The sequence below is a fragment of the Sinocyclocheilus rhinocerous genome, unplaced genomic scaffold, assembly GCF_001515625.1.
Source record: "Sinocyclocheilus rhinocerous isolate Xijiao unplaced genomic scaffold, SAMN03320098_v1.1 scaffold59, whole genome shotgun sequence".
Taxonomy (NCBI): Eukaryota; Metazoa; Chordata; class Actinopteri; order Cypriniformes; family Cyprinidae; genus Sinocyclocheilus; species Sinocyclocheilus rhinocerous.
Window position 1 is genome coordinate 32,303 of NW_015654075.1, and position 20,087 is coordinate 52,389.

At 35.7% G+C, this 20,087-nt stretch overlaps 1 protein-coding gene across 1 annotated transcript in view; it reads left to right on the top strand.

The window, feature by feature from the left end:
* LOC107716883 (protein kinase C alpha type-like) overlaps positions 1 to 20,087 on the top strand; it is a 94,520-nt gene that overhangs the window by 25,121 nt on the left and 49,312 nt on the right. The window contains exons 3-4 of the mRNA XM_016523489.1: positions 18,299 to 18,410; positions 18,635 to 18,763. Of these exons, the coding sequence (XP_016378975.1) occupies positions 18,299 to 18,410; positions 18,635 to 18,763 (241 nt within the window). The remainder of the gene's footprint in view (positions 1 to 18,298; positions 18,411 to 18,634; positions 18,764 to 20,087) is intronic.

Sequence of the window (20,087 nt, forward strand, 5' to 3'; positions counted from 1 at the left end):
CTATTTTTAACTGTTTTAAATTCATTTTAAACTTCTTAAATCAATTGTTTTAATCATTTTCAATGTTTTTAAATTCCTTGTTTTATTGTTGTGATTATTTTTTTTCTTTTCTTTTATGTAAAGCACTTTGAATTACCATTGTGTATGAAATGTGCTATACAAATAAACTTGCCTTGCCTTGCCTTGCCTTACTTTAAAGTCCACGTGAACCGGAAGTTACTGCCAACTGGATTTCAGTGTGGTGCCGTATTTCCAGCTGAAACGGAATATTGAGTAGAGGACAGAGTTTTATTTTTGAGCTCCTCCTCTCATCTCTCACTCACAGCAGACTAATGGTCGGAGGGGCGTGGTTAAGCATATTCTGGCCAAGCCGTCAAACTGACGTCATCAGAGAAAGCATGCCATTCCAGAGTGGAAGCAAATGATCAGATTTTGATTAAAGATTACCAAAACAAAATTTTTTTTCCAGAGGATTAACTTGCACAAATTAATTGTTGACCTTAAGACTAGCAATGTGCGCTAACAAAATAAATATTGTAAATTTTGATTTCATGTGGAATTTAACATCTCAGGTAATGTCCATGGTATGATGACAACGACAGTGGTTACATATAAATGTATTTTAATTGATCAAAATTATTGCTAGGAACAATTCAGTTGCGCCCCTAATAAATTTTATGTCCTTGAATTGAAGGCATTTTTTATGAACAAATTTGGAAAGAACAAAAGTTTCCAAAGTCTAATGTAGTCTGGGATAGATCGCGTTATCTGCCTCAGGCAACAGCAGCACGGAGCACAAGTTAAATGAACAATTCTTCACTTTAATATAAGTTATAACGTGAATGTACATCAGAGTATATGTTGAAAAATAAAGTACAACTTACAATCACGCATCATTTCTGTGCCTATAAGCGGTTTTAACCAGGGAAATCATCAGTATAACAGCCTGTGAAGAATGTGTCAGTTACGTGACATTTACCTCAGGAAGATAAAACTGTCTAATCATATCGCCAAAATTATAAATACATTAGGCCTATACATTTTTGTAGAATATAAACAAGTTTTTATAACAACCATTTAAAAGACTATCCTCCGGTTTCACAGACAAGGCTCAAGCCTAATGCCAGACTAAAATCTAAGTCTGAGCTGTTTCAACTGAAAGAAACTTGCTCTAACTGATCTTAAAATATATCAGTGCCTTTAATTTGTCTCAAAATGCACACCAGTATTGTTTTTTCTAAGGCACGTTTTTAAAAAAATTATTGAAATGTCCTAATTGAACTATGGCCTAATCCTGGCTTAGTCTAAGCCCTGTCTGTGAAACCAGGCCTATATTTAAAAAAAAAAAATTAAGCATGTCATAATCACAAAATTCACAAAAGCTTTTTATAAAAAATAAGTTCACAATGTAGCCTAATAAGCCTAATTTTCTTTTAATAAAACTATGATTATGTTTTGTGCTCAAATGTATTATATTGAAAGATAATTATGATATTGTAAACATATAATAATAATAATTGTTTTAAATTATGTGTTGGTATTGTAACGGGGCTGACAAGACATGAGACGTGCGGATCCATATGCAAACTTTATTAACATGAGAGGAGGTCAGAAACACAGGCAGGGTCGAACGGTGGCAAACAGGTATATGGCGGGCAAGACACAAGAATAGTCCTAGGGCTAGCGTAGGTCAACGATTGGCGAACAGGATCACAAGGGCGAGACTAAAGGGATAAATCCAGGAAAACAGGCACAGATCAAAAACCGAGAAAACAGACAAGGCAAGACTAGGCTGGGCTAGGACGCTAAAGAGGGCTCTGTAGAGTAGCTATCAAGAGATAGGCGCTAAACAATACTCGGCAGAGGGAAGGGATCAGAGTGAGTGTTAAATAGTGAGGGAGCCTGAACCATAACATCTTTTAAAGCAACATCAGTTTCAGGGAAATTGCTAGCCTGTTCTATGACTTACAAACTGGGTAAAGATAATGGGGGTCCAGTCACTAGAAACAGAATGAAGAGAAAAACAAGTCCAGAGGAACAAAATATATATCCATAATCATCTCCCTGCAGATGGTAAACAAAGGAATGATCACTGTAACATATTGAAGATGCTCTTCTAAATATTCATCTGTAATGCCTCAGAAAAATGTGATGAAATAAAATTCTATGTAAACAGGCAAGAGAAACAAAATTACAAACCAAACCAATAAATAAATAGCTAACTATACCAACTAACTAAATAGATGTCCTACTTTTCTGTTGCTAATTTGGTTTTTGCTACAACATACTGCCTCTGGATATGTATGATTCTGAAAAACTTTTCAGACTGGCATTTCATTTAGGCAGACTGTTGGAATTTAAGGGAGTTTTTTTTATAGGCAATTCTCCTACCACATACTGATTTTGCACTGTGGTTTACTTTCATGTCTGACCACGGCTCATGCGCATCTAAAATATACACAGGAGAAAAACAACCATTGCACTAGACTGCTGTAATCATTTGGCGGCTTCAGTGTCATGATTGCCTCAAGGCCTGTGAAGGAGAGAACACTGCACACTAATAAGTCAGCATGTTTAGTACCAGAAGTTGATCCCAAGAGTTTTGGGTCAGCCAAGACTCACTGGAGGACAAAAGCTCAATACATACACAATGTCCTGGAAAGTGGCTAACAATAATTCATCATCTCCTATTGTTACGGGGCTGACAAGACGTGAGACGTGCGGATCCATATGCAAGCTTTATTAACATGAGAGGAGGTCAGAAACACAGGCAGGAATAGTCCTAGGGCTAGCGTAGGTCAACGATTGGCGAACAGGATCACAAGGGCGAGACTAAAGGGATAAATCCAGGAAACCAGGCAAGGATCAGAAACCGAGAAAACAGACAAGGCAAGGCTAGGCTAGGCTAGGCTAGGCTAGGAAGCTAACGAGGGCTCTGTAGAGTAGGTATCACTGCTGGCGATAAGCGCATACAATACTCGGCCGAGAATGGTTGTTTGAGTGAGTGTTATATAGTGAGTGAGTGATATGAAACAGCTGTGTGCAATCAGTGCTGTGTGCAATCAGTGCAATGAATGATGGGATATGTAGTCCGGGCTGATATGCAACAGTGTGTAGTGCGAGAGTCAATGAAAATGGAAAGGGTGACCTCTGATGGCTAGCAGATGGAAGTTCATGGACCGGATTCGTGACAGGTATTACCTTATAAACTGTGATTACATTATAAGTTGCCACAGTGTGTTCATAATGTAATAAATGTATCATACAATAACCTATTACATTATGTGAAAAATTGTTATCACATTGAAAAATTATTATTACATTATGAGCTCAAGATTTTATTACGTTTTGAGAAAATTGTTACATTATGAACATTTTATTACAATAATAATGTAATATTTGTTACATTATGTGCACTTTTTACATTATGTGCAGTTATTACATTATGAGTTGCTACACAGTCCTACAAATAAATTAATTGATTAAAGGGTTCGTTCACCCAAAAATGAAAATTAGCCTGTGTTTTACTCACCCTCGAAGCGTCCTAGGTGTATGTGACTTTTTTTCTTTCAGACGAATCTAATCGGAGTTATATAAAAAATTGTCCTGGCCCCTCCAAGCCTTACAATGGGGGGTAAACTGGTGTTTGGTTGTCAACAGTTCAGAAGATGTGAAATAAAGTGCGCGCATCCGTAATAAAACGTCCCTCACACGGCGACGGGGGGTGAATAAAGGCCTCCTGTAGCAAATCCATGCGCTTTTGTAAGATAAATATCCATATTTCAAACGTAATAAACACTTTTCTAATAAACATTTAACATAAACGTAATAAACATTTGAGCTGTGAATGAGCTTCCTCCGAGACATAACTGCGATCACGGAAGAGAAAACACAGGCAGACAGCGCTTGAAACAGCTAATGCTCATCAGATTGTGTGAATAAGTGGAAAATGAATAGAAATGATGATTCTGTCTTAGCTATGCATTTTAAAAATAAACACACTAGTATAAATGTAGCCTAAAAGATGTGAAAACTATATGAACTTTATTAAAACTATTTGCACTGAGTTATTGTGTTGGTTACATTTTGTTCCTTTGTGCAGTGGCTCAGGAGATGAGTCTTTGAGTTTGTAAAAACTTTAACAAGCTGAAAAAATAAAAACATTTTTTTTTAGGTAATTGAAGTCAAGGTATTGGTATCAGTATCAATATAAAAAAATGTGTACAATACCCAGCCCTATATATGTGTCATGTTTCTGTACACCACCAAGTTCCAGTCTCTCCTTTGTGCAGTGGCTCAGGAGATGAGTCTTTGAGTTTGTAAAAACTTTAACAAGCTGAAAAAATAAAAACATTTTTTTTAGGTAATTGAAGTCAAGGTATTGGTATCAGTATCAATATAAAAAAATGTGTACAATACCCAGCCCTATATATGTGTCATGTTTCTGTACACCACCAAGTTCCAGTCTCACAATATTTTTATATTATATTTTATTTTTATGAGATGTATTTCAGACTTAAATCTCAAAAGTACATTTACACCCGCCATTATTTTTAATAAAATGTGATAGTTTTGTTCAGAGGCATATTTGAATTCCCATGTGACAGTAAATGCCTGGGGCAGCAAAAGCAGTTTTTGGATGACTGATGCAGTTGAATATAGAACACCTTTGACATGCTTTTATAACTTTTACATCTGATGATAAGATGATGTCACACTATATTTGTTTGTATTCGTTCACAAGTAAAAGAAGCCTCCAAATGTGTGACATTAGTCTGCTCTTTGTCATTTGCTGCTTGTTGTCATTTGGTCATATATACCTTGTTAAATCCTGTCAGATCTTGCCCCAGTGTTTTGCACTGCGGTGGATTGTGCAAAGTTGCTGATGAGGCCTTCGCAATCTTTGCATATTCTCAAGTCTTGCCAGGTAGAGAGAGAAAGTGGTTAACCAGAACAGATCCTTTGAGCAGGCACCCTGCTCTGATTACCATAGAAGTAACCAGAGGAGCTGTCCTGACAAAAATTTGAACCAGTAAATCTGCTTACCAATTCGTGGTGAAGCCATAAATTTCCCTACTAAATCCCATGCCTTTTTTGTTTACTAGAACAAATTTAAATGCAGGTCAACTCTGACTGGATAAATTTGAAATCAAGTGGAACTATAGCTTTAGCATAGTTCAAAGTTCACTGTAGAATTGTTTTGGTGTGGCTATAAATGTGAGCTTTGGAAATGGGCCAGGCAATTATAGAGTGTTTGGGTGACACCCCCTAGTTAGCTTGACACTCCATGAGAAAGAAATGTTAATTGGGCCTATAAATAAAACATCGAAATGACAAGGCTGGTACCCACCTGCTCAAAAGAGCACCAGAAACACCTGGTCAGTCAAAGGAAAGGAATAACGGTGGAAGAAGCTGAAGACAGAACAATTCTGTGAGGAGGAGGGAATGATGAAGCAATGAGAGGGAGTGTAAAGCATGAGTTATGAATGCAGTATGAATAAACATAGCTAGAGTAAGTTGATACCACCTGCTATGAGTTGACTTTTAAAAGGTCAGGCTGAGCCAAGCCAAATTCCATACTCACATTTACATCTGCTCACCTGATGACAAGCTTATGACAATGAGTGTCTTATGTAGCAGTGGACAATAATAACAATTTAAATTTTACTCTGAAGAAATTAACTCCCGGTACAATAGTGAAGTCTTATTTCTGAAAGAGAATCTGTACATCGCAAAATTACACTGAATGATTCTAAATCTGTTGTAATAGGGCAAGCTGTTTGCATCAGTTTTTATCCACCAGATGATCTCAACAAACTTACAAGGGGGCACAGAATTATTGTTAAAATAATTAATATGAATGTTATTAATAATGTATTTAAACGCTCTAACTTAATTGAAATGCTAAAAAGACATGAAGTCATTTTCCCTGAATAACTATTGTTTTTATTGATGAAAATAAAGTTCTTGAAACTTATGAAATCACAAAATGAATTGTGGTTAATTAATTTACCTACATCGATACGCCCATGTTTTGTAATAATAATGTACTGTATAGATGGGGATTCAGAAAGATTAGGAACCACTGGTTGAAATTGGAGATATGTCTCCATTTGTGCATCTCCAAGTCTATAGATAGATATTATATATATATATATATATATATATATATATTAGGAGTATTTTTACTGGAGTAATATTTCATTAGGGTGTATAGGTACTTTAACTGATTTGTGTACTCTGTCCAACACTTGTCTGAGACAGAAGAATGTGTCTTGAAAACTCTTGATTACATTCTATTCTTGCATATTATCGACTTCCTTAAATAGATTTAAATGTTTGTGGTAAGATATTTACATTTTGGAATTTGTATGTCATTGCATCTGTTGCTTTTCAGTAAAACCATCTGCAATCGGTCATTTAGATTTTTTTTCTATCTGAAGTTCTGTTTTTTTTTTTCTGTAATGTCTGGAATTCTGAACAGGGTTTTTGAGACCGAGAGCTCTTCAAGCTATAATCACTTCTTTCAGGATGTGGCCTTAGTGGAGTGAGATTTGATTGGCTGTTGCCGTGGGAGCTGGGAGACTCATCGCGGTGGGTTACTAGCAGCAGGAAGTGATTGGTTGGTAGGTGCGGCTGTAAGAGGTGAATGGTTTCCGTCTACCAAATGTCAGTATTTAGAAGAGGAGACTGAGTGTTGGCACCTGGGAGTCTCTTTTGCGCACTTTATAACCCCAGAGTGATTCTAGCACTGAAGACTGATATCATGTATCCATTACCCGAAAGCTAGGATTCTCAGAAATTAGTAAATGCACTAAGATGTTGTAATATCATAATCATAATAATAAAATCAGTAGCTGCATTTACATGGACCCTACTAATCCGATCGTAATAGGACTAGAAGCTCAATCAGAATAAAAAAGTAACATGTAACCACGTCAATCGGATTGAATTGGCCAGATCTGACTAAAATTTCGATCGGATTGTATGGGGTGGTTTATTCCTTTTGTAATCCGAGCGAGAGGACATGTAAACACTGGATCGGATTAAAAACCGAAACTGGAAAGTACTGCGCATGCGCAGTGACTTAGAAATAGCGTAATGACACATGACACGCGGAACGAGCAGTTCTTCCTGGTGAATAAAATGTCATAAATGAGTGTCCAGTCATTATAAAACTCCCCTTTCACTCAGCGTCTGTGAAGTGGAGCAGCACAACGTCCTACCAGTCCTTGTTTAAGACTATCATCCACAGACGACTGGTTTTGGGTGCAGGAAGGGGCACTTTTACTGCTTTATAAAGTAAGCAGCACTGCACAACAGTTCATGTGCTGGTCGTCGCCTAATTAGGACCCAAAGTAGATAAATATCACGTGTGCTTTTTAAAGCAAAAAGTGTCCATGTAAACGTACCTAGTGAATAAAGGCCTGCTGTAGCGAACTGATGTGTTTTTGTAAAAAAAAAAAAAAATCCATATTTAAAACGATATAAACAGTTTTGTGTAACTTCCGCTAACTGTCGTACATGCCTTCACGAGAGCCTGCCTTTCTGACGTAGGCGTAGCGCATGTGTGTGTGTCTCGCGAAAACCAACATTTGTTTACAGGAGCAAAGGAAGCAAAGTTTCCTTACTTTACCAAAGGAAAACTAGTCTCCTCTTGGCTTATATCAAAATCCTATTACAAATCCTCGTTTTGTACTTCTAATTCGTGACCGGCATTTTGTTTTGTTCTCTCTTCGCAAGGTTTTCACAAACCTTGCAAACTTAGTCGAATTCAGCTGTGAGATCTTGTGAAGTGTGCATTTGTATATTGCCTGATCGCGTGTTCTCTGCGTGACGGTCAGTCCATGCGAATTGAATACAAATGGGGAGAGTTCAGCTCTACTGGAGATGCCCGATCGACAAACTTTAAACTCGTGATTTCAAACTATGCTGCGCTTTATACATTTGCCCACTGCCAAATCCACATCATTTTCACTGTGCTGTATGTAAAATTAAGTGTTACCTTGGCTTTATTTGAAAAAAATATGATTCCCAATGCACATAAACTTTCCAGATTACTAAGTGCCCTGTTGGTTACAGTGTTTACTTCCTTTGTATTATATTTTTATTAAATATTTATTTATTTGTGAAAAATACTTTGTCATCTAAAGTATAAGTATGTTTATTTTACTAATTTATTTTTTAATCCATTTTCAAATTATTTATTTATTTAATGTCTTAAATATTAATTAAATAAATAAAATGACATCGGCTTTATATCGGACATTCCACCGTGTATATTGACATTTGCATCAGCTGTCAAAAAACTATATCAGTCGACCACTAACTAGGATCAGTGAGGTTTGTTCTTGTGCATCAAGCTGGTACGGTTTAAGTTTGATGTGCTCTATGCATGTGCGTTAATCAGTATTTATAATCAGTGGGTGATGCAGGACGCGCAGGCATAGCATAAGCTCCAGTGAGAATATGCTAGTCTCGCGAGAACCAAGTTTTGTTTACAGGAGCAAAGGAATCAAATTTTCCTTTGTTTAGCAAAGGCAAACAGTCTCCTCTTGGCTTATATCACAATCCTCTGACATTTTTCTTTACAAATACTTCTTTTGTACTTCTAATTCATGACTGGTGTTTTGTTTTGCTCTCTCCTCTTCATTTCCGCGTTTGCCTACATTCTACATCATCCGCTGGAATGCCCTCTCTCGTGTACACGAATATGACAGTTAGCTGAAGCTAGAGAACACGGTTTATAAAGTTTTAAATATGGATATTTTTCTTACAAAAACTCTATGAAAAGCATCATTGGTTTCTATTTACAATGTGTTTTTGCAGCATTGAGAATTGTAGCCAATCTCAGACATGTCTGTTGAACATGTGAATGCAAGGGCCAATCAGAGGCATTTTTTACGGCAGAGTTTGTTTAGTGAGAGCTCTGCACGCACACAATTTGTGTACTCACATTAGGCACGGTTGCCTTGAACCGAGCCCGAGCGATTACACCCCACTCCCCACTCCCCCGCTGGCCTGCACTCACACTTGCACTAAACTTTCCGGGCCGGAGCACACTTGTCATGTATGAGATAACGGAGAAAACCACTTTCGCTAATATTCTGCCGAATAATTAATAATAATTAATTTATAATTTATGCCGTGCATTGATTTTCACTTGTATGTATCAGAAAATTATTACGGAGACAGCTGAGGTTAATTAAATAATTTGCAGCTTTACTCGCAAACTACATTTCCTGTTCATCAATAAGGTAAGAACCAGAGCCATTATAAACCTAAATATACTTGATTATATTAAATTAATTGAAAAGTGTAGTGTAGTAGTAGTAATAGAATATGTTTGCGGTCGTAATGATGACAGTAAAATACAAAACACACAAAATAAAATAATAATAAAAAACAAAATAGTATCTGTTCTGCTCTCCGGCGCGATTAGCGCTCAGCCCGAGCGCAGCACGAAGGGCTCACGCTAGTCAAACAAACCGGGCTTTGGGGGTCAAACGCGCTCGGGCGCGGTTCAAAACGCCTAGTGTGAGTACACCCTTTGTTTCATTATAACCAACAAAGTATAAACAGGATATAAATCATTTTTGATAACAGCAAGATATTACACTCAGTCAGTCTGCTTGCACTACAGGGGAACTGAAGTGATATTAGTTTCATTATTATAATCAGTTTGATTATTATGGGAGCGCTCTTTGCTTGGAATATAAATTTCCTTTTACATAAACCATTAATAAATGTATTAACTCATTCATAATTTGAATAAAAGTTTTATTTTAAATTCAGCTAAATACACACCATGTTAAAATGTGGGAATCTGAAATTGCTGTTTTTTTTTACATAGTGTTAATGGATGGGACAAAAAAATCTGAACTGTCCATTAAGTCTTGCAGTGTAAGTGCAAGTGACTTGCTTTTGTTCTGTTACCTGTAATATGTTTCCTTGTTTTTCGTTTTGTTGCTAACTTTTCATTTGATCTTTTTAATGGAGTGTTTACTTAACTGAACAATATTTAAAGGCTACATGCTAATGTTTTAATGTATTACTTATAAGTATTAATAGCATTAATAATTAACAAATTTCATTTGTTTAATATTTTTATTTTCCAGTAGTTTAAAAAATATATTAAAACGAAACAGTTACAATAGATTTTGGTATGGTACTGAAATTGGTACCATTAAATTTTACTGGTATTTACTGACTACTGAAATGTTGGTACTGTGACAACATTAGTCCCTATCGCCCCAGGCTGAAATCTCTGTGGGCCTCCCATGGCTGTGGCTGTGGATCCCGGAAATCATTACCTTTCCCCACTTAATGACAGCCCTGGGTATAAGGATGCAGCATAGCAAAGTCTGAATAGCTTTGGAATGCACTCTGTTTTCTTGCGACACATGGCATAGGCTCTTTATCCTCTCACACACACTGGGGCTCTGAATAATGAAATAGTCACTGTAAGATGTAAAGGCTATTCAGTGAGGAAGTGGCATCAGTCTAAACATAGCCATGTGTCACTGTTTGACTGAACCCAGAGAACGTTCTCCCTTATATCACAGGCTACAGCTGCAGCAGGGACTATATATAGATGCCTTTTCCACACTCACACACACATATACATATTCTTCCTTGGCTTGCAACGTCTCTGCCTTTACCACCTACAGTGCATCAAGCAGTGTCTGTCACCCACACCCCGTCTGTTGCTAATGTATATGTACTTGTTTGTGTGCACACATGGTAGTGAATGGTTGAAATTAATGAGTAAGGTATCAAATACACTGTTTTTACTTTGTCATAAGAGTCAAATCAAGTTGCATTTTTTTATAGTGTATACAATACAGCAGTTTTACATTGATATTACAGTGTTAATGTTGGAAAATTTAGATAATGTTAGAAGATTATGAAACAAATTCAATTTTAAAATGTAAAGTAGCTCTACAGAAGGTAAGTGTCATTATTCAGCTCAAATTAAGTTTAGTAACTTTGTTGCAAAGTTAATAAATTATTAAATGAGTTCAGTTCAGCTGTAAGCAGCCCTGTAGAAGGTAAAATATTGATTCATTTTAGTTCAATAATAATGTTAATAAAGTGGTGTCATTATCCAGTTCAATTCAGTTCAAATTTTGTTCTCAAGAAGAAGAGCACAAACCTTTTTACTCCACCAAAATATTACGTCATCAGCTTGTGTATCATTTGTCCTTGTGTACTAATATTAAAGGGGTCATATGATGTTGCTAAAAATAACATTATTTTGTGTATTTGGTGTAATGAAATGTGTTTATGCGGTTTAAGGTTAAAAAAAACATTATTTTCCACATACTGTACATTATTGTTTCTCCTCTATGCCCCGCTTTTCTGATACACGACGATTTTTACAAAGCTCATCGGTCTGAAAAGCGAGGTTTGCTCTAATTGGCCAGCTATCCAGTGCGTTGTGATTGGCCGAATACCTCAAGCGTGAGAATATCTCTTTGGATTTGAGACTTTAGTCTTTGCAACTTTACAGATCTTCTTTATGCACCAAGAGCTTGTAACACTCCAAAGAGAAAGGAAAATTTGAAATCGCATCATATGACCCCTTTAATAAGGAAAGTGCAATCAACTAATCATTTACTGTCAGAATATTTGATTAATTGTTTTCAAGATTATTGTTTGTGTTGTTGTCATGCAATTGCACAATGAAGCCATTCATCCATCGGCTTTGTGTTCCTCCTAATTGTGTGAAACGCCTCCCAAACTCTTGAAATGTTTTAGTTCACAAAGATATTATAAGCATTTTAACTGCCACACACAAGCACACACCCAAACATATATAATTGCACACACACACACCGGTTATAATGGAATAAATCCAGTTTATCCACTGCAATACAGGAACTGAAGTCAGGTTTATAGCTGCCACACCTTGAGTGATGCATTAATAATAAACTACAGAGGATGGAGGGAATGGGCTAATTAACACAAGCCTCAAAAGAAATACAGCCCACCCACTCCCCTCCCTTTACCGCTTTGATCTAAAATATATTCCACTTTCACATTATACTCTGTGATATCATCAAATCTCAGTTATTGTACCCACACCACTATCAGTCCCTAATAGAGCATTTTATATTGGCTGGCAGGCATTACTAGAGATTCTGGGCTTCTTGAACTGGTCTTTGTTTCAGCCCCCCTTGGAAACCACATGCCAGTTTTACAAACATCTGCAGAGTGGGAAAATATAGAACCTATATTTCCAACATATTCATTTTCTTTTTTTTTTGCCTTAAAAAGGAACTCGTCTTATTGTGTTCACCCCAAGGAAATTGCGACTGACCGTTGTATTTCTCCTGCTTCACACATATCAATCATTTTTATGGAGTTGGCAAGGCTGATAATCTGGTCATCATGACAATGGTTTGTGATGAAGTCAGATTACTTTATGTCAGAGTTTGTTGGAAAATCATTAAATGACAAGTATGATCACAACAGTGTACAGCCTGCAGCTTGTGATCACATCGGGGTCATTTGAAAATTCCAATCTGAATTTGTGCAATTGTTCATGCTTTTGCTGACCCAGAGAGAGAATTTTCATGCACTATTTAATCAAAGAGGTACAAGGATGAAAGTTGGTCTTTATCTGGATGATGATCTGAACACTGATGCTAATAGTAGCACTCAAAAAGTAATTTAATGCATTGAATAAAGATAAGTTAGGTAACTTGTCTTTTCTCAGTTCGACAGTCACTCATTCTCATCTCTTCTGGGACAACAAGTGACTGTGGATTAAAACAAAATATTTGCATGAAAAATGGCACTTCAGTAATGTTTCCATTGCCTTTCCCTCAGTGAGTAGTTTCTAGCCCTCATTCTGTTTTTACGTCTGTTTTTGTCAGAGCATTTAGTAAATGACATTTTTATACCCATGCAGCCTTTGTAGCATGTTCATATTTTGTAAATTACTAGAAAAAAATAGTGTTCTTCAATATCATGAGAGAAAAAAGTTTTTGTACAAAAAGATCTCCACTTCTGTCTTAACACAAAGAAAAATATATGATTGGTTGGGATTTAGATTATTCATTCATTCATTCATTCATTCCAAATGCCACAAACTACTTCATATTTGTCAGCCATTATGTTTTTGGTCAATTGCTCCACATGACATTTTACAACCTGAACTAACCTCGCTAAAAAGATCAAATCATCTGATATTTTAAGAGACTTGTTGACAGTTTCACGCAAGATTAGGGTCTGCAGGTCTGATTTATAATATAATTTCTTGCATTATTTGCATTTCCTGATTTTTTATAATATTAATAAGCAGTAAAGCAGTTTTAGCCCTGTGATAGACTGGCCATCTGTCCAGGATGTTTTCCCCAGCTGTAGTCCAAGACTACAGGGATAGGCTCCAGCATCCTCACCCAGAAAAGTGGCTCTGAGAATTGGTAGATGAATGAATGAAGCAGTTTTTTTTTCTTTACTCCACTATCTAAAATACATAACTAGGATTCCCTTTCAAGAATTTTATTCTTTTAATGAGTTTTTTTTTTCTCTTCATTCTGATATCTGGGCAATTGTTTCACCCTGCCATTTTCATTTTGAAAATGTAAAATACATTTTAATTCAAGCATAAAAAACATGCTAATCATATAAGAGGTGTATTCAAGCTCTACTATATCAAAGAATAATTACATGGCAAAAATGTACTGCTCCTGTTAAGTGCATTGGTCATTATTATTTTTATAAATTATAATGTAAATACTGTATTTTTACCTACATCACAACTGTCAGCACACCTAAAAGAGGTGCAAAAAAAGGTGTCCCTTTGCACCACCTGGCAGATATTTTGTGAACAAGTCTTCTTTATGAGGTGGTAATGGTCATTCTGGGTGGCTACCTACTGTCTACCTGCGTCTAATCGCTTTTAAACGCTTTTAAACACACATCGTTCCTATGCCTGTTAGGAAGGCTAAATGTCTGTCTGGCAGCTTTAAATATTTCTTGGTAGTCAGTTAGTTAGGACTCATTATCTCACAGCCAAGACTCATTAACAGAGTCAGAGAGTCAGAGTAGCTTTGTCATTTCAGCACAGCGAAATGAAACGGCGTTCCTCTAGGACCATGGTACTACATAAGACAACACACAACAAAGACTACAAAAAATGATATTAAATAGACTAAAACAAGAGTTAAACAAGAATTAAAAGAGAAGAGCTGGAAAAATAAGAACAAAAATAAAAAAAGTTAACTTTTAAATGCTGACTACAAAAGACCACAAAGACTACAAACAGAAATCAAAATAAAGAACATTCAGGTTTCGACTTTGGTCTTTATCCACTCCTGTTCTTTTCAGTCATTTGGTTTATGCACAGTTTTCGGGTGATTATGTATATAATCAACTGAAGTATGACGTATTTAAAAAAAAATAATTAATCAATGTAGTCTTCTTTAGCTTCATGTCCTGTAATGCCCAGTTTATGGTGGATTAGATTTTGATGCTATGTATGATCTTGTAATTTTTTTCTTTCTCCGAACCAGTTAATGCAGAACATTGCAGTACATTGTGACTCACTTTAAAGCACCAAGAATGTAAACAAAAAAGTATTTTCCATTATAGACATTGTATAAAAGTATTTTGCTTCGATCAGTTTTTGTGAAAAACCACACAGTATTTAAGCTATTTTTACAAAAACAAATCATGGCTGTCATTAGTCTTCTGTGTGTGTGTATACCCCCTCACGTCTCCATTATGACAGCAGGCGTCATCAGTATATCATGTTTTACACCATTGTTTTCAAATGTGACAACAGCATTATCTGACATAAAATGGAGGGGTTAAATTGTCAGATCTTACAACTGTACACCATAAAACTACACAGTGGTCTGAATGTAAAGGCACTGCAAGTACTGTTAAAAACAAGTGAAGCTGAGAAGGCTGGAATCCATAGCAAGCTAAGAGCTACCCCAACCTACTTCTATTAGTTGGCTACCACCACTGTTCATTTAATTCATTACTACAACATATGCGACTGGCTACTTGCTGTACTGGTGACAGGACTATGAGTGCTAAGTGTTTAAAAAATCCATGGCCACCTCTTGGACACCAAAGGCATATGAGAGGTCATCTATGCCAGGGGTTCCCAAACTTTTTTGTCAGCCAAACCACTTAAATATAAAATATTTCAAATGTGTAAATAAAGTAAACCTAGTTCACATTGCATTCCCAAATGCTTGTTAAATTTGCAGCATTGTGTTTTGATAATCATACTATATCATGCTTAACATGCTCCCCTTTTTACTATTTCTTTATTTTACATTCAATATAATTTATTATTGGCTTTTCATTAACTTATCAACCCCCATTTGAGAAACCTGTATCTAGGCCATTACTGATGACAGTACTTGAACTTTGTAGTTTGTCCTCCTGTCTGCAATTTAGATGATGTGGAGAAAGCACAATAATTTCAGAAGGCATGAGGCTTTCATACTATAAGATTTTAATGGCTATTTCCGGAGCAACATAGATGCAAGTGTTAAATGTTGTAGTAAGCCATTATAGCTAATTATATTTAACCATCCATGAAATATTCATGCATTTTTAATAATGAATGCTTTTCTGAAGTGAGGGAGTGTCTTTAATGTTTGGCTATGGTCAGGTCTCTGAAATAAACTCATCTTACATTATGTCTGAGGCCCCATTGGATTAGACCTTAGATTGTCCTTTTATCTTCATAATGTGTTGGGAACAGTGTAAGCAACAATATTAAAATTGATCATTGCTGAGGATTTAAGACTCACTTATTTATCCTTTGTATGATAAATTCTCTGCCTTTGTAAAATATCTGGAAAAAAAAGTCAGAGCAGTGGCATATTAAAGCAAAATGCCTTTGTTTTTGACGAATACTAAAAGTGAGCCACAAGTTTTGATGTGCCAGAACTCGTACTTTTTCCAGACACTTCACAAAGGTAAATAATATGACATAAAATGCATCATATTTTATGTGCCATTATATAATATGTCATATGGTGTCATTATTTTGTCCTAATTCCCAGCTTTTAGTCACTAATATCCTTATTATAGCCAAGGTTATGTAGTCTAACTATGTCCAAATGACTAAATGACATGAATTTCAAGCTGATTTGGTAGTTATTGCATAGTCCCAATTTAATTGCTTTCATCTATTGTATTGTATCTCAAAAGTGCAAAAAAAGAAAGTAATCCTTAGTCAATAGAAGATTACAAAAACATATGCAGACTACATTTTTTTTAAGTAAAAAAAGTAATATTAATAATAATAATTGGTTACACTTTATTTTAAGGTGTCCTTGTTACAGTGTAATTATACATTTAAATACTGAGTAATATTAATTAACTACATGTATTTGCTATATGTTAGGATTAGGGTTTGGCTTAGGGTTACTTGCATGTAATTATGCATAATTAATTTTTATTATAATAGTAATTACATGTAACGTGTAACAAGGACACCTTAAAATAAAGTGTTACCTAATAATTCTGTCCTTTACTCAACCTCATCACTTCCTTAAACCTGTATGATTTTCATTTAAGTTTAGCATCAGAGCTTTATTGTGTATTGCTGTACACCCAAAGTGCTTTACAATCATGAGGGGGATCTCTCATTCTCTCATACATGACATGAAGTTACTTTTTGATTACTTTTAGATTACTTTTCACCTTTTGATTACTTTTAGATTACTTTTCACCTAACTCGTTTATCATATGGATTTAAATAGGATTGTGTGCCAAATTTATATAAAAATGCAAAGAAAAAGAAAATATTCCATTATTGCATTCCAAATATTCCATTGTTACTGATAACATGAAGTGCACCAAACATTACATCTAGATTTCCAAAACTGGGGATTATGAAGGAACTGCAGGGGGTTCGTGAGTTTAATGAAAAACAAATAATTATATAAATCATAACAATGTAAAATCTAAATAAATCATTTTAAAATAACATAATTCAAAATAAAACACTTACAAAAAAAAAAGGTCTTGTGTGAATGCCCACAAAACCGGAAGACTTTCTGTGTGTGTAAATGGTAGGCTATTTTAGAAAAGAAAATGTAAAAGATGAAAAAGAAAATTTGGGGAGAATCCATAAATTATAAATAATTTATTGTTATTGTATGAATTATATGTAATCATGTAAGTATTTGATTCAGAGTATTTTAAAATGTAATTTAATCTAATTACAATCACTTAATTTTTGTGTAACACTTTATTTTAAGGTGTCATTGTTACACATTACATGTACAATAAACAATAAATTATGCATAATTACATGCAAGTAACCCTAAGCCAACCCCTAATCCTACCCCTAACCATATAGTTAGTACATGTAGTTAATTACTCAGGGCTTAAATGTACAATTACACTGTAACAAGGACATCTTAAAATAAAGTGTAACCAATTTTTGGAATCTGATTACGTAATCCAGATTACATGTAATAAATTACTATCCAGCTCTAAATAGCAGAAAGGCTCTCAAGATCCAAAATAAATAAATACATAAAAATAAATAAATTAAAGTAACAAAAAAGCATCATAAAAGTTGCTCTTGATAATATCAGGTAATATTAGTCCTTTGGAACCAGTCTCTATGTTTTCGTTCAGGATGTCAGTGTTTGTTTTTAATTACATAACTACAGATGATGTCTGGCTTGACTAATGTTTGCTTTGAGTTTATAATTATATAGAAAAATATGAGTCTGTTTCAAGGGAAATGTCTTGTTTTTTGTCTCCAAAAAGATTAAATAGTAGAATTCAGTCCTGGCATTTTCCCCCTTACACCCAAGACTATACCAGATGCATTTGCTGATGTGATGCCCCTCTGCAACTTGAGTCTGTTTAACACTGAACGTGTCACATTCCAACATTCCAGCCGATGTTCCAAATACATTTGTCATGTTGTCGGAAGCAGTGTAGTATGTCAAAAATAGAATGGTTTATCTAGTTACTGTTGGTGACTGCAGGTATATTTACTTTTAATACACCACTTCACTCATGTTTGGTGTAGACAGGGTGCAAATCACACAATTATATAGGCCAGTGTCATGACTTCACAACTTATATAGTGTCACATCATAGCATGATGAAGTTAATCACCATGGAATCTATACCATTTTGACCCAGATTAATTGAATATTGAACATTATGAAATTTAAAATCTCATGAATCCTTTAATTAATCCTTTGCTTCAGTCTCCTGTTCCTGCCTTTTAGGTTTGCTCAGACTCAATCTCCTCACCTGTTCTCTCTCTTTCTTTTGAATCGTTTTATCTGTGTAGGACCCTAGAAGCAAGCACAAGTTTAAGATCCACACCTATGGCAGTCCCACATTCTGTGACCACTGTGGATCTCTTCTGTATGGACTCATACACCAAGGGATGAAATGTGACTGTAAGTACCATACTAAACAATTTTTTGCCGAAGGGTGGTTCTAGGGTCAGTGGTTATTTGGGACTTTTCTATGTCAATGTACAGTATATGGAGTAATCATTTGATTAACTATTGTAATATTATGTTACTATTATGTTAAAATATTATGTGCAAGGTATTATTTTCATTAAGTCAATCTGAAATCAGGGAACTCCTGCTTTATGCAAATGTGTGTGTGTTCACAGCCTGTGATATGAATGTCCATAAGCAGTGTGTGATGAATGTGCCAAGCCTTTGTGGAACGGACCACACAGAGAGACGAGGACGTCTTTACTTGAAGATCGAGGTGATAGAAGACAAAATGCATGTCACAGGTGAGTTTCCATGTTTTTCATGGCCAATGGTGCAACAAGTTCATTTTATTTTTCAAGTTCATTTTATTTGTAGAGCACATATACAACAGCCACCAGGCTGACCAAAGTGCTTTTCAGAAGAGCAACAATTTTACCACATACACAGAGAACAAACCAGACAAAAATTTAAAACCGCACGTTTAAAAATTACCATATCACAGTAGTCAATACACTAAGGAAAACAAATAAGTTTTTAGCAAGGACTTAAAAACAGACAAAGAAGGGGCCATTCTAATCTCTAAAGGTAGGGTATTCCAGAGTCGTGGCCCTGCCACCGCAAATGCACGCTCCCCTCTACGCTTAAGCCTAACGTGAGGGACCACCAACAAGGCCTGGTCACAGGATCGTAGGCTTCTAGACGGAGTATAGAAGTAAAGAAGGTCAGATAGATAGACAGGAGCTTGGTTATGTAGGGATTTATATACAAAGAGGAGAATTTTAAAGTCTATTCTCTGACAAACCGGCAACCAGTGTAGAGATCTAAGAATTGGAGTGATGTGTTCATGTTTACGACACTTTAAAAGAAGTCTGGCCGCAGCATTTTGGACAAGCTGAAGACGCGCAATTTGAGATTTAGATATACCGCAATATAAAGAATTGCAGTAATCTAGACGAGACGTAACGAACGCATGAACAGCCATTTCTAGAGTTTTTGGAGTGAGAAAGTTTTTAATTTTAGACAGTAAACGAAGCTGATTGAAACTGGACCCAATGACAGAAGATATATGTTTATTACATTTTAAATGCTGGTCGACTAGAATAGCTAGGTTCCGCACCCGCGAGGATCTAAAAACGGATAAACTTTCTGACTCAGGGCTTATACACTGAGAGTTATCATTTGGACCGAAAACAATTACCTTGGTCTTGTCTTCATTTAGGAAGAGGAAATTTTGGACTAGCCTTGATTTAACCTCATCTAAACATTTCAGAAGAGAAGTAATCGCAGTGGAATTGTTTTTCTTGATTGGTAGATAGATTTGAGTGTCATCTGCGTAGAAATGAAAAGACACACCATGTTTTCGTAGAATAGAGCCCAGAGGTAACATGTAAAGAGAGAATAGAGAGGGAGCTAAAATAGAGCCTTGTGGAAGGCCACAGGTCAGAGGAGCAGGGGAAGAGGAAAAATTACCCAACTTCACTAAAAACTTTCTGTCAGACAGGTATGACTGAAACCATTTCAGAACGTTTGCTTTTAGACCTACCCAAGACTCTAATCTAGATAATAGTGAGGAGTGGTCTATGGTATCAAAAGCAGCCGATAAATCTAAAAGAATAAGAACTCTCC